Source organism: Pararge aegeria, chromosome 8 (assembly GCF_905163445.1).
Source record: "Pararge aegeria chromosome 8, ilParAegt1.1, whole genome shotgun sequence".
Classification (NCBI taxonomy): Eukaryota; Metazoa; Arthropoda; class Insecta; order Lepidoptera; family Nymphalidae; genus Pararge; species Pararge aegeria.
Window position 1 is genome coordinate 5835266 of NC_053187.1, and position 16006 is coordinate 5851271.

At 38.1% G+C, this 16006-nt stretch overlaps 1 protein-coding gene across 1 annotated transcript in view; it reads right to left on the reverse strand.

Annotated features, from left to right (window-relative positions):
- The window catches only part of LOC120625927 (rho GTPase-activating protein 100F), a 68073-nt gene extending 54800 nt beyond the window's left edge, over positions 1-13273 (reverse strand). The window contains exon 1 of the mRNA XM_039893198.1: positions 13187-13273. Within this exon, the coding sequence (XP_039749132.1) occupies positions 13187-13273 (87 nt within the window). The remainder of the gene's footprint in view (positions 1-13186) is intronic.
- Between the last annotated feature and the right edge of the window lie 2733 nt (positions 13274-16006).

Below are 16006 nucleotides of genomic sequence, written 5' to 3' on the forward strand. Positions count from 1 at the left end.
TTTACCTCCTTTGTTGTTTTAGTCCTATGGAACAAAAAGCGTGGATTTGCGAATACAATTTTCAAATATTTTGATTTCAATTCGTTATAAGAAAAAAAAACCTTATTATCTGGAGGTCCTCATTAACATTACAAGGCAAACTTTAGAAAAGTTTGAATAACCAAAGAGTTCGTACCTACTGTATATAATATTATGTATTTATTAAAATAAAAAATGTGTTACGAATTTCTCGAAAGTTTCTTTATTATATGCGAAGTATTTTCAGAAATTCTTACTTGTGAACTTTAAAGGTTATTACCTAATCAGATATAGACGGAGCTTAAAGTATTTAAAGAAATATAAAGTAATATTTACTTGGGTATCATACAGCTTATTTGTCGGATGGATTTGATAATGGTTGGATATTAAACCATTATAAAATTTTAAGTATTTTTTTTTCTAACATTAATAACATATTAATCTCTTTAAAACGTCGCAGTACCTATTCTTTATCAAAATGGACGTTTCGCAATTACTATAAAGTGAGTTTCACACTCGAGGTTATGACGTCATAGATCAAATACCATCACCCCGAATGCAGTGTTTACGACGCAACCGTATAATGTTATTACGTGGCTAGTTAAAATGAACTAAGTATTTCTTTTGCCAATAAACCCCTAGGAACGACCTTTAAGTGCAGTTTATCACATTTCTAAGTATCTTCGTGTTAGTTACACTATTTATAACTCAAGAACGGCTGTACCGATATGGCTGAAAATTGGTAGGTGGGTAGCTTAGAGCCAGGAGACGGACATAGGATACTGTTTATCCCGTTCGACAGCGTTCCCGTGTGAGTTGACATAAAAAGTCCGTTACACCATTCACAACACAAGAACGGCTGGACCAATTTTTATGATATTTGAATTTTTTGGATTCCTCTTAGACCGGAATAGGATAATAAGTATTAAAATAATAACATTCATAAAAAAAAAATGATGCGCGGTAAGAAGTTCGCCGGGACAGCTAGTATTATATATATTTAACCGATATATCATACAAACTTTTTCGGTACGCCTTATTTTCGAATTCATCTATATCGGTTATTTGCTTTTGGACACAATTTTGTTGGACACTTTTTATACGGCTTGTAAAGACATGACTTAAGTTTCTGAGGCGTTGATCAAATCAACATTTAACTACTTAACTACTTTTTAGAGATAAGTTTTCCTTGGTCACGTCCTGTCCCTTTTTTAAATAAATTAAAATTATGTTAATATAAATTAAAAAAAAATTTAAATTGCCATAATTTTGGTTTTTTGGTAATAAATAAATACAATAGCTGTAATAGATACATGAGTAGACAAGTAACCTAACCTAAATATGTGGTATATTTAAAGTAATGTGTGGTATATTAAAAGACAAAGGATTATTTCATCCCTCAGCCGCTTAACGTGCCACTTCTTGAAAAAGGCCTCAAAGGTCCTGATAGACCTGTGGATTTAGATAAGCTTAGATATTTGTAAACAATACTGTCAATTCTTGTAAAAAGGACTGTCCTACATTTAGACTTGTCAATTTACATTAGTTTAGATATTTGTGTTGATCAGAATAAGTACCTACCATTTAATTGGCACGTTTTTTACAAGTAGTTCGGATAGTTCTTTATATTTTCGCATTCTTATTTTTGACGACCTCTTTGGTACAGTGGTGAGCTCTGCGGTCTTATTAGTGGGAGACCCCAGGTTCGATATCCAGCGGGGGCAGTTTCGGTATTTATGATTTGTTAGTTTTCTTTGGTCTGATCTGAAGGTTTCGACAGTGGCTAGTTACCACCATACCGACAAAAACGTGCCGCCAAACGATTTAGCGTGTAGACACCATGGGAAAATGGGTTTAATAAAACTGTTGTGAAATAAAAAGTGTGTAAAAACCTATGGTATTGTTATACAAGCTATATTGGATGATGTCAACTGTGGGCGGACGCTCGAAGCCTTTTTATGCATGTCGGGCGATATGTGAATCAGAAAATCATACACGACGGCAATTTGTGAAAAATACGAGTGGAAAGTAAATTTAATATGAAAGAGCTATTTTCAGAAAGCACATATTTTAGACTATTTTTAATAGTATTTTCCCTGAAGCACTTGGCGACCTGGGCGGCCTGCTAAGCTTCTGGAGTGAGCTCGGCTGGCTGGAATGACCCAGCGGGGAGCCGCATCAGTGGCACTACGTACACGGGAGGTTCCGGCCGACCAAGTACGGAGACAAGCCCAGAGGAGGAAGAAGAAGAAGAAGAATAGTATCTTCTGCTTTAAACGCGGCTTATACAGAAGTTTAAGACTGTTAAAACTGCCCCAAACCTGAGGCGTAGGTGATAAGCCACCGGTCACGATGGCCTTCTGAACGGAACAAAGCATTTCAATAATGTTTCTAACTGGCAGACATAAGCTTGGTACTTTCCCGGACGAGCTCTGCCACTGAAATCTCTACTTCTACTTTAAATACTACTACCGGTTAAGGAGCCGTTATGCTTGTATAGATGTGTTGTTACCCGTATAACGAGGGACCTTATATAATTAAAGGTCTCGAAAAATATCAAGTTCCTTTTACAAAACCAGTACTTATTCAAATAAAAGTCACGCTGTAAGGATCAATCAAAACAGTAATTCTACGAGAGGGTCGTTATTAGGCAGGTACATGCCGCGGTTTCACAAACACGCCTCTAGCTACTACCACCACAGTCTTATTATTTAACATTCGACCGCTATTATGCACGGGTGAATGATGGAAATAACTGAGCTGCAAGGTCTTTGACTAAGATATCAGTAAGCTTACGCTCTCTAACCCAAAGAGAGTTGAGATCGGGTCCCTAGTGAGATCTGTGCGATTGCGGGATTCGAACCCGTATAAGTCAGTGTGTAAATTCAAGTTTTCTAGTACAGAGAGTGACTGAGCTAGGCCGTGGCCGATAGATAAACAAACCGATGGCCAGACGGACATGGCAAAACAGTTTTCTTATTGACCACGGAATCTTAGTTTAAGGAAGAACATTCAATGTTTTGAGTTGCCTTGCGTACAGAGGGCTTAAGGATCAATCAAAGTATTGTTAATTCAACAAGCGGTGCCGTGATTACAGTCCACAGTTTCACTGACACGCCTTTCGCTACAACACTACTTTACTCAGTGGATAATGAGTGTTATTCAATGTGTCACTTTTTAAGGTTTTGTAATAGTACGAATTTATTGTTCTTGCCTCATTATTTATATTAAGTGAATAAATTAATGAGTGCACTACTATTGTACACCACACAAAAATAGAGAATCATTTGTAAGGTGAAAGAGCAGTATGAATTGCAGTTGAGGTATTTTACATTGTAGAAGTTCTGTTTGTGCGACAGTCTCCAGTCGACAAATTTAAAATGGTGTTCACTTGCATACATAGGAAAGGACCCAAAGAAATTGGGATTAAATAAAGGGTGTCGTGATTATGCTCCACAGTTTCACAAACTCGCCCTCTCTACAACACTACTTTACTCAGCGGCTGATGAGTGTAATTCCGTGTGTCACTTTTTAGGGTTCTGTAATATCACGAATGTGTTATTCCTGCCACTCATTATTTCTATTCAATGACTAAACTAATGAGTACACTATTATTGTACACCACACAAGGTCAAAGTTGACAGCACTTAGTCAAAAATTGTTTTGAAAGGGGTCTTGTAATCAACCATTATACAGCTCTATTTAGTATGGAACTGTTTCCAGTAGCCGATACCGAATAGTGTTTATTTGCGTTTTTAGGCCTTAGCCTAAATATCGAGTAGTGCCGTCCACAATTTCCAAAGAAGTTCTTTCGGTACAACACAATTTGACTCAACGGGTAATCAATGTTATTCAATGTATCCTTTCAAAAGTATGGTATACAAGAAATTGGGAGTCTTTTACTCTAACCCTCAGTTTCAAATGAACAAACGCCACCACGACGTAATCTGTTATATTTATTATAGACGACCACAACAAATGCCACGTTCTAACAACTTCGTACAAAAGCAGATTAAAGTACCTAAATTAAAAACTTACACTACGGGATCGGGGCTTTTATTAGCCAAGTGGTCCTGCTATTATTAGTGCTCCTATGCTATCTCCTTGGTACTCAGAGTTAGTAATTTCGTCTTGCCACTTGACCTGCTATGTATCTCCTAAATAATTATTATGTATGATGGTGACTTGAGCGTTCACTTTTGGGGGGACTGAGCTCGATTCCTGGTTTTAAATTTAAGCAATGAAATCTCTGAGTCATTTAAACAATTAAATGTCTTGTTTTAATGATAAAGAAAACATCGTCAGGATACCTAAATGCTTCCAAAATGTATTTGAATACGTGTGCTGACTACCGATCCATACTTGGCCAGCGCAGACGACGGACTAAATTCCGGACATAAACTCTTCTCAATCATAGTGGGACAAGAGACCTGTTCCCTGTAGTCGGCCAGCAATGGGGTTATATTGATGATGATGAAACGTTTGATAAATAAGCCAGTTGCTGAAGTACGGATACGGATGGCACTTCTTAAAATATTACGGATCAACCTAAAAATGAGTAATTCAACGAACGGTTTCGTGATTACGGGGCCTCTGTGTCACCGACACGCCCCCCACTTCAACACCTTACGCACATTCTAATGGATGTTATTCAACTGTTGTGTAATAGTTCTGTGAAACACATTAATAAGTTATTCAAATATAATAATTAAGACGATGACCTAATTAAGATTTGCCTTTCATCATCAGCTGCAGCAAGAGTGTGATCAGGTATTAGGCCCTGTTATTTATCTAACTGTTTGTGCTTAAGTAACATACGTATAAGTAGTATGTTTTTTTTTATTTAACAAATTAGGGAATTATGAATTTTAATCTTAGCCGGAAATCCAACTCAACTCCATGGTGCTGGAGTGGCAATCGTGCTCTTGGATAAACAAATAGTCACACAGGGTAACTGGACAACCAAGTGCACAACCAAGTCGCAGACTACAGACGTTTCTTCAAAAGACCAAGACTGTCTAATGATGATATAACCTGATATTTTCAATTATTAAGGTAACACGTTCTCTGCGCCAGAAAGATCGTCATAAAGGAACCAGATAAAAAAACTTTACATGTGCAGTTCCTTAATCTACTTGCGTTCCTAATAACGATTTTTCTTAAACTGTTCTGTAGCCTGTAAAGATAAATTACCTATCCAATATAACATGCGCGGACTCCATCAGTAAAATGACCTTCATTATCACTAATGCCTTTGTAGATTTAACATACGGCTCGGGCATTTAATAGCGGGTTAAATTTTTCCATAGCATTCCAGTCCAACAATTCCGTTCATTGCAGGCTTTTCTATGTTATTTAAATCCTAACTGCTATTTACAAATTACGATTAAGAACCAGTTATGAATTCTCAAAATTCAATTTTGCCCGCGTTTCTTACGGTTTTTTTACAAATCCCGTGTTAGTTACTTTATGTTACTTTCCGTTTCTACTAATATAAGATAGAATAAAGATATATTGTAAAACATTAAAAAGTTTGGATGATCGGATATCTGTTACTCAATTACCCCAGAACTTTCAACGGATCTGGATGAAATTGGCACAGTAATAGAATACATGGTGGAAAAGTAGCCCATGTTCTATCATGGGCTACTTTTATTTCTGTAAAATGTACAGTTGCAGTGAGAAAGATTAGTTATTGTTTTTCACTGAGCAAGTGATCGAGATGGTGTTTTACATCGAGAACGAAATCAAAGCGGGTAAAGTCGACATCTAGTACTGCATCGGAAGTAGGCGTATGGATCCTCAAAACTTTGCACATCTAGTGATAGTTATTTCAGATTTGATAAAGTAGAAAAAGTCGTATCAGACCGAAGATAACCATCATGCTTTGGAGATCAGATTAGATCAAAAGACTAGAATTCATATAAGTCAGTATAAAATACCAAATTATTTTCTTATTTTTTTACTCGAGCTTACAATAACTTGCATTAAGCTATCACATAGATAACAAAAGATGTATTCAAGTCTTTTGAAAAACGGGTTGAATCAATTCCGTTTTTTCATCTTTTGTTGATAAAAGAGAAACGAGGGCATACAATAGTCATATAACCGTGACCTACTTTTTCTTAACTCTTTAATATGTAATCTAAAATCCACTACTGGGTATTAAATAAGTGGTTCGAATTTTGTTTGTGCTTTTGTTTTATATTTAACTAGTAAGCAGTGATTACAGTAAGCACACCGTATACAGTTGAATTGTGTAACAAATTAAATGTCCATGGTATCAATTGAAAATTATTGGTTCAACTATAAATAAATCATCCGCTATGGTATTTTTAAGAGAAGTAAGGAACTACCTAAAATTATGTGCCTAAAAAAAAAATTAAACCAAGGAAAAAATCAGAAGCTTCTATAATTTTAATGGAACTTGCAGGAATGGTCTGGACTTTGACTTTGACTTTAAAGGTCTAGGTATTTTTTCTCCTATTACTCTGTTCCTAACTATAACCTTGTAATAAGGCTTTACAAGGTTATGGGTAGAAAAGGGTTTTTTATTTTTCTATCATTTATTGATTTACATTTTTTTATTCATACTTAAAAATGTTTTTTTATTAATACTTATAAATTATATAAAACTATTAAATATCTTTTTTTCGAAATAGTGGATACCTCTCTCTTCTCAGACATGCAGGTTTTTTTAACTTTAAATATTATTCATGTATATATATATCGGCGCAACGACATATGAAGTTGCTAAATTGATTACCCTAAAAAATAAATTGATTAAAGATAAATTGTAATTGTTATTCTCATAATTAAAGATCATTAGCTAATTGATGTACACCACCTGTAAACAACAGATTGCTTATCACCCCACCTGGGTGTTCTTTATAAATACAGAGTGTTCAGTGTCTTGCGGATCATTCTGGCACGAGTAGCCAAACCGAGCAGAGCTCTATATTGTTGTGATAACTTTATTTAAGTGAAATAAACAATTATTTGGAAAAACAAGTCCTTATTACTGCTAACATGGAAAGTTACGATAACGACGACAAAAATGACGTCAGTATTGCTGACGTCATTGTTTTTAAAAATAATATCGCGTCAGAGGCGCCGTCATATATGAAAAAAAAATCATTACCTGTGAGATGGTGATCACAAAAAAAATACCGGACTAAGTTTGTTGTGGGCTGTTTTTAGACCAGCGCGGATTTGGAACCCTCGTAGCTTTAGGTTTAGATTGGCGAATGTAGTTATCACCATTACCTCAAATTTATGTAAACACGTATGAATGTAATAGGCCTACGAGAATTAAGAATTTTTGAATTTTACCGCAAGAATCTTTTAGGTTTATTAAGAAAATTCGACTTTAGGTAGGTACGTATAAGCGAATACTTTGTTTAAAGCACTAATTAATGATTACATTCACATGAAAGCAAAGTAGGGGCCAGAAAGTAGGTGAGAGGGTGCACGTATTCACAATTCTCCCCCTGATACAGTACGATTGACCTATATCGCAGTGTTTATGTCATTATTTCATGTCAAAGGTTATAATTTTACACTGGAAGTTAAGACTCTGATAATCTAAAAGCAGGGTTCCATATATAAGTACATTTTTTTATAGCGTAGTGTTTTTCCGACGCAGGCCTTCGTTATAAAAGCCGAAGTCAAAATCGATTTTATTTAATAAAATATTCAAATAGCCGAACAGAAGGCTGTTTTAATGCGTAACTACAAACCTAAAAATTGTTACATTGAATTTTTAAAATGAGTGATAATGATAAGGAAATTTGCATATCTGCAGGGCTAGCATAGGCACGAGTCAAAAATGATGTCCCCGATTATATCCTCTGACAAGGAATGACTCTGGGGCACGTGCTAAGACACGAAAGATCCTGCAATTAATTATGATGGCCGAAGTTGCCGCAAGAAGAGGTGATTGTCGCAAAAAAAGGCCTGGCTTCGTAACATCAGAGAGTGGACTGGAATCGCGAGTGCAGCAGAACTATTTCGCCTAGAGAGAAATAATCACGTGTCCATCAAACTGAGGCGTAGGTTTTAAGCCTCATGTGCCTATAATTACAACGGCAACCACGCTCTTCAGACTGGAACACAGCATTGCAACAACGCTGCGTGATAGTACTTCCCCGGACCAGCTCTGACACAAAAAAAAACTATACTCAAAAAAGAACTGCAAGAATATATATGCGTTACCTTTTCATGGCATAATCTCTTCAACAAGCTTGATAATTTAACTTTGAAACGCAATAGGTACAAATAATATGTAAGCTACTTCTTAACCCAGGTGCAGATTTGGTAGATTACATAGGATAGGATGCAACCTGCATCTATATTGCTGTTAAATTCTGTAAAACACAATCATTTTTTTTACAGTATTCCTTTCTGCCAATGTATTTAAACATCTAAGTTGATGCCTTATTCTATTTGTGCCTCTTTATACTATAAGTTGGCCGTCAGCACAGCGAACTTCTCGAGGTCTTGCGCCAAGCGAAATAATTTTGCAACAATGTTGGTCCTTTCACGAATGTTGCGTAACCATGATTTATTTCTTCTTCTAACGCGTCGTTTACTTTATCCATCATTATGGGTAGGGGTAATTGAAAGTGTATGTAGTTAATGTAGTGTCGTGTTAAAGAAAAGAAGATATTAGGAGTAGGTCTAAATGACAATTTGACAAAAAAATTAAATACCCGCTGTTAAAATGATTCGACGGGCGAATAGATTTTGAGTCCAGGGGCGAGATATATCATTATGACTAAAAATGCCTTAATACAGTGGAAGTGCCAAGGATGTCCTTGGCACTGCTATTGCGTCACCCTGTTTAGGTGTTAAGCAATGTTGCTAAACACCTAAACAGGGTCACGTGGTAGTTATTACATTGTCCCATTCAATGCTGCACGTTTGGATACAATATGATAAGTAAATAAGTACTCGTCGGTACGCCTTATTTTCTGCCACCCTAGTAACAAACTTAACACAATGTGCCCTAACGTAACCCATATCTGTCACTTTTTTAGTATACCCCAACATCCACAGCATGCTCAAGAGAATCGATGCCACGCAGAAATACTGCTGTCGGTACTGCTGGTATTACGGTGCATTGAGAAGTTTTTGGCAATAATTCTTCCGCAAACTGTCCCTGAATAAAAATAAGTCCCGATTGCTTTTTTATATAATTATAATAACAAGATGTATTTAAAATTATGAATACTTATCTCACTACTCCCTACCTACCTACTGGGTTTCAATGAAAATTATGCTTGTCACAAATTGTATGCGGACGAAGTACGAGTAACTGGCAACCACTAGTACCTACTAAATATAGAATAGTTTATTAATCAATGTACCTAATCGGACTCATCTTCATCATATTAACACATTACTGGCCCACAGCAGAGCAAGGGTCGCCCACACATGAGAAGGGTTTAGGTCATAGTCCACCGCGCTGGCCCAGTGCGGATCGGACTGAGTGGCTTAAATTGCAGAAATTGCCCATGTGCAGAAACTCTTTTCACGCGACATCTACAATACCAAAAAAACAGTATCTAAATTAAGTTCAAGCAGATATGCGCGAAGAAAAACAGTATCTCGTAGTCACTTTATAAATTATACCTACTATGGTAAATTTTGCCATAGTAATTGTGCTCCAAGTTCCGTTTTTAGGTTAGAAGAATTCAATCTAGTTCAGTTTTCTCAATCCGTATTTAATGGATTTCAATAGGACGTAGTGCACACGCGCTGTAAGGCGATTCGTTCATCCACCCAAATCTTTATTTTATACTTTATATTTCTCCTTGAATAAAGAATTCTTCAAGCAGTTCTATAATTAACTTCGTATTTTTTCATCAAGGTTTGAAATCTGTCTGCTATTAGTAATTCTACCATTATTTCAGAACGCCGATTCTACGATGTATTGGGTTGTTCGGAAAGTCATTTCGTTTTTTTTGGGGAACATGAAAGACAGTTTTCGTATAATGAATAAATATTTTATTAAATTATATATTGGCCATTCTGGTCCAACACCTTTTGCCATCTTTCTGGCAGTAACATAATTCCCCTCTCATAAAAGTTTTTGTCCTTGCTGGCAAAAAACTCGTCCAGGTGGTTTTTGACATCTTCATTTGAGGTAAAGGTTTTGCCATCCAAAAAATTTTGCAGGGACCGGAACAAATAGTAGTCGGAAGGCGCCAGATCTGGAGAATATGGTGGATGTTGCAGTACGTCCCATTCAAGCTGTAAAAGTTTTTGGCGAGTGACCAAACTTGTGTGAGGTCTCGCATTATCCTGGTGGAACACTACACCCTTCCTGTTGATTAATTCGGGCCTCTTCTCTTTAAGTGAATCATTCAATTTGTCCAGCTGATGACAATAGACTTCTGAATTAATCGTTGTATTGTCCGGCAAAAGCTCAAAAAAAACGATTCCTTTGACATCCCACCAAACGGAGAGCATCACCTTTTTTTGGTGAATGTTGGCTTTTGACACGCTTTGAGCCGGTTCATCTTTTCTGCTCCATGACCTCTTGCGTTTAACATTGTTGTATACAACCCATTTTTCGTCCCCAGTAATAATCCGCTTCAAAAATGGATCATTTTCTAGACGTTTGAGGAGCGAATCACACGCGTCAACACGACGACACAAATTTCGCTCGGTAAGGACATGGGGCACCCACACATCGAGCTTCGAGGTTAAGTCCATGCCTTTCAAATGGCCATAAACAGTTGAATTCGACAAATTTAACCTCTCACCGATCTCTCGTGTGGTGATTCGCCGATTTGCATCAACTAATGCCTTTATCGCATCTTTGTCAGCTTCGACCGGCCTTCCAGACCGTGGTGCATCTTCGACATCAAAATTGCCGGATCGAAATTTTGCAAACCAGTTCTGGCACTGGCGTACTGTTAACACGCCTTCTCCATACACATCCGTCAATTTTTTTCTCGCTTGGACAGCATTTTTACCTTTTCTGAAGTTAAAAAGTAAAATATGACGAAAATGCTGCTTATTGCTCTCCATATTTAAAAGGGCACCAACCAAAAACTACTGGGTAGAATTAATAGAACTTTTTCACACACAAGCCTTGCAATATCAGCTCTCAAGACATATAATGGTTATGGGGCTTAAGTGTGAAGTTAGTTTCGAAAAAACGTAATTAAGTCCTCTGGCGGGAAAAAACGAAATGACTTTCCGAACAACCTAATAGAAGTCAGGAATATGTAGGTCGTGTCCGTTGTTTACCCAATGGTTATTTAATGCTGGACAGTGGTTTTTTCAGATCTCCACACTCGAAGTGGTCGCTTTATATGGACCGCATAAAAAGGCTCAGAGTCACTCGGCGCTCAACGGAAAGAGCTATGCTGGGAGTGTTTCTACTTGACCAAATAAACAATGAGGAGATCAGTAGAAGAGGTAGAACTACCGAATTCAAACGAGCTCAACGTATCGCGAAGCTCAAGTACCTAGCAATGGGCGGGGCACATAGGTCGGACAGCTGATGAATGTTGGATTCCAAAAATACTGGAACGGCGAACCAGCGCCGGTAAACTAAGCAATGATCGACCCCAAGGAGGTGGACAGATGGCATTAAGCGAGTTTTTGGGAGTCTCTGTAAAAAAGCGGCCCAGGACCGTGGATTCTGAAACTCTCTAAAAACAATGTCCAGCAGTGGACATCCATCGGTTTAAGTATTGATGATTATGTCTCTCAAATTACTTGTGTTACCAGCGGCTTCTTGCGACTGACTTGCTGCTGTCTTTCCACAAACTAGCTATACTGTCAATCCCTGGCTATCTAAAGTTAATCGAGGTTTTCGAGTTCATTCGAGCTAAATCATAGGTTGACGCAACGTCATATTAAGCTCAACAAAAGCTTGCTCGTAATGCATAAAGTAAACCAGGAGAGACATAGTTTTAGGAGCCCTTTTTCCAATCAAGTCAGGATACTCAGTTTCGGTAACTCCACTTATTCTGTGAAAAAACTTAGCAGTTACTTATTAAAAACGGTAACAACAAAACCTACCTTTTTTAAGGTTCTTTATAACTTAACTAATGGGTATGGTGCAGCCACAGAACATAAGCCAGGAAGAGAGAAGACACGAGGTTGCATGTTTGGCTTTTGTCTGATCTGTCAGATAGACAAGACAAATGCGGTTTGCCAAGAATACGAAATGTCCTAATGGAACAAAGCGGTAAAATGCAAAATGGCAAACCCTAAAAGATAAGAATAAAGTCAAGCAATTCAACTTAAGAACGTACATATGAATATAATAAACTGACTAATATAACCATACACCAATATTGTAGAAGGTATCCAATATCCTTTTTACAGCATCCATATATTCCTAACCTAATTTCATCCGGCACATTGAAGATGAAATCAAATTTACACATTTTAATAGGCGTCTTCCTTGGCGCATGATAAAATATCGACAAGATGGCGAAATAGGTACTTGTATGATATCTAACGAGCCACCCTTATCACTAAGAGCGTTAATTTAAGCGTTTAAAGCAACGACTGATGAAAGTAATTTCTAAAAGTCAATAAAGCATATTCAGGGGGACTGTATGCTCGTGGATTGTGTGTGCGTGGGGGAAATATGAAACGCTTTGTAACTTCCGACAAAGCCGCTTAAGTCGTAGGCTTTCAGACAATTTGCTGCGAGGTGCTTTATTTAAACTTGATCAATAAAAGCACTGCCTGAAGTCTGAACTTAAGAAGCTATAGTTGGATGCCATTTTAACTCAAGATTTTCGAAGATTCTTTCACGTAATTTGGCGCCATGTCGACATACATATTTCTTATTTAGTATAGAGATTTTGCTCGCGGAATAACCTAAAACACGATAGATTAATAACGTTTCTATGAAGAATATCTTAAAGATTAGGTTACCCACTTTTATTGCACTCTATTACTATGTTATATAGGTCTTTGGAATGTAAGGTAAGATGATAGAACATAACATGACATAGTGCCGTTATCACACACAAAACATATGCAATCGTAATTGGGCGTGATGACAATAGGGAGTAGGTCCAGGAGAATTCACAGGCTCTTAGTTAGCGAGGCCTTGCGGGGTCGTCGAACGGCGTCGGCGTCCGGGCCGGGAGGGGCGACGGTTTCGGCGCGCGCTATCGATCGTATCGCATACCTTCCTGCGGCCGCAGCAGAGCATCCTCCGAGCGCGCGACTGTCCGCCCGGCGAAGACTTCAACCTGGTTAGTTTTCGCCACTGCATCGGTGCAGTTAGCGCGCCCCTCGCGGGAGCGGCCGCGGCGCTGGCAGTTCGCGCATCGCGGTCGCTCGCGCCTCGAACGCGGCTGGAGCGCGCGAGCCTTCCTCGCGGAGTGCCCGCCGCACGCCCGCGCCTGCGCCCGGCGCTCACCACCCGCCACCCTACACCCACACCCACTCCCACCGCACCCGCACCCACCACTCACCACCCCTCACTTTACTCCTCACGATTAATAATTCCGGCTACGCTGCCAGTGCGTATGTGGGTTAGTTTTTTGGCGATCGATGCGATTATTCGGTGCGAGCTTCCGCTTTACCGATGCAGCCGCCAGACGATCTTTTAATCGCATTTCGACAGCGGCTGATAAGGCACGTGAAATCAAATAGATATTCCCTCGTCCAAATATAGCAATTCATATTTCCCGTTTTTATAAAAACTTTGTTGAACGTTTTATGTGTACCTAACGTATGATAAGTACCTAAATAGGCACGTTTCAAAATAATGAAACTAAAATGTAATACTAATTATATGACATTAATTTTATTATTTTTTTAATACACCATTTATTTACATCTTTATTTGCTTCTTTCATTAAGGGTTGTCTGGAGGAGATCGCTTAAAGCAATAAGACCGCCTTTGCTATTAAATAGATACTTTAAAACCGGTTCATAAAAACCGCTTTTATAAAATCCATCCTAGCAATGATTGATGACACAAACTTAACTTTAAAACACCCCACTATTCCCAAGGGGATTTAAAAAAAGGAATCAACTAAAGTGATAATAAAACCACTATCCACACCTTAAACATTAACCACAATAATTACAGGAGATAATCTGCAAATTGAATAATTGGCTAAAATACAGTAGAAGGTAAAATAAGAGGTCAAAAGTTAAGCACATCCTTAGGATAATAAGCTAGAGCAGAGTATAACTTTCGTGACCACACAAAGGGCCGACAAAAACCACACGAAGGGATCTCAGTTCTAAATTGGACTTTGTGACCCTTTTGACGTTTCATCCTTGTATACACCAAACACAAATAAGCGTGTTGCTTAATTGCGAAGAATTTAGGTACTCCTCTATTTTCCCATACCTTGAACTACGATGTTAGAACAGTTAAAGCGTTATTAAAATTAAATAAGAGTATTAGGTAGCTCTTATTTCACTCTTACTCTTATTTAATACCTAGCACAAAGAGTTAACAATAAGCATTATTAGATAATATTGTTAGTTGTGATAGCCCAGTTCGACTTCATTTTCGGGGGATCAGTACGCACCTCTAACAAACCTATTTCGAATGGACCAAATAGTTTTGTTTACCGAACGCAACTTTTATTTAAGCGATCAAAATATCACTTTGGCGCTTTTTTATTATCTACCTGGCGCTTTTTATTAACGATAGGCCAGCGCTTGACGACAATCATGCCCATTAGAAAGCAATGATGAGTTGGAGTACGCTTGCCTAGAAAACGCCTATTCACTCTAGCCTTGAAGTTACTCAAATTATACGTGGCAGGAAACACAGTAGCCGGGAGGGCGTTCCACATCTTAGCGGTACGTATCAGAAACGTGGATAAAAAACGTTTCGTGCGTGTCGATGGACAACCACATCCTTGCCACCGCTCACGGTATCTCGCTGTCCTGTGGTAGAACGGGTAAGGAGCAACAAGATTGTTAAGTTCCTGAGCATACTCACCGAAGTATATCCGGTAAAAAACCGATGCTTGTTCGCACTTAAGCCTGGTACAGTGCGAGGCGTTGACCTGGTGTGAAGTACCGCCTAACCTTAATAAGGATACCAAGTTTTTTAGCAGCCTCGATACCCGACAGAGGCAATTTGGGAATTCATGGGTTTCTGTATTTTCTCTGGTTTGATCTTATGGGAAGCTCCGGCCGTGGCTTACCACCCTATCGATAAGGAGTATCGGTATTACTGCCATACGCCTAACAAGGTTCCCGCTACGATATTATCAAGGGCTTACACAGATCCCCTGTAGTGCAATAAGGTTGTAGTGGTGCCACCTCAGAGTGCAGCTAAGTAGTAAGCTACTTGAACTCTGTAGGTATACCCAAAAGTCTCTGAACACTCTTTGATTCCAATATAATAATATCTTCAGGATAATGTTGGGACTCCCTTGATACTTTAATGCGTCTGGTATGTTTGCGAAAAACCGATGGCTTCTTTATTGGTGTCTGCTTTTTATATGGTATCATTATATTGATGTCCAATTTCTGGGCACAAAACTCATCTCTCTCAGATGAGTGGAATAGAATATAACTTAGACCTTTGTGTTTGTGACCTTTAAAACATAGACCTTTAAAAAAAAGACCAACCTATGAGTATCTTGCAGACTTCTAAAGTTCCAATACAAGCTGTATTCCGAACCAATAATGGTGACTGCAAACACCCTTTGAAAAGGTTATCGATGAAATTTTATTTGAATTTAAAAGACAGACTTGACTTTCAGAGTCTCGGTTTAGGCCTTGAAATAAATAATACTTACCTACTACTTGGTTTTTCATAAGCAGATTTTTTAACCGACTTACAGAAAAGGAGGAGGTTTTCAATTAGATTGTCTTTTTATGCTTGTTAACTCAGAACTCTGTCATTTATATACCGATTTGAAAAATTTTTTTTTTGTCTATGACGGTATACTGCCCATGTGGTCCCATTTTCATCAGGTAAAGATATGTTGAAGGGATGCTGGAGAAATTGAGGGAAGTCTTCAATTAT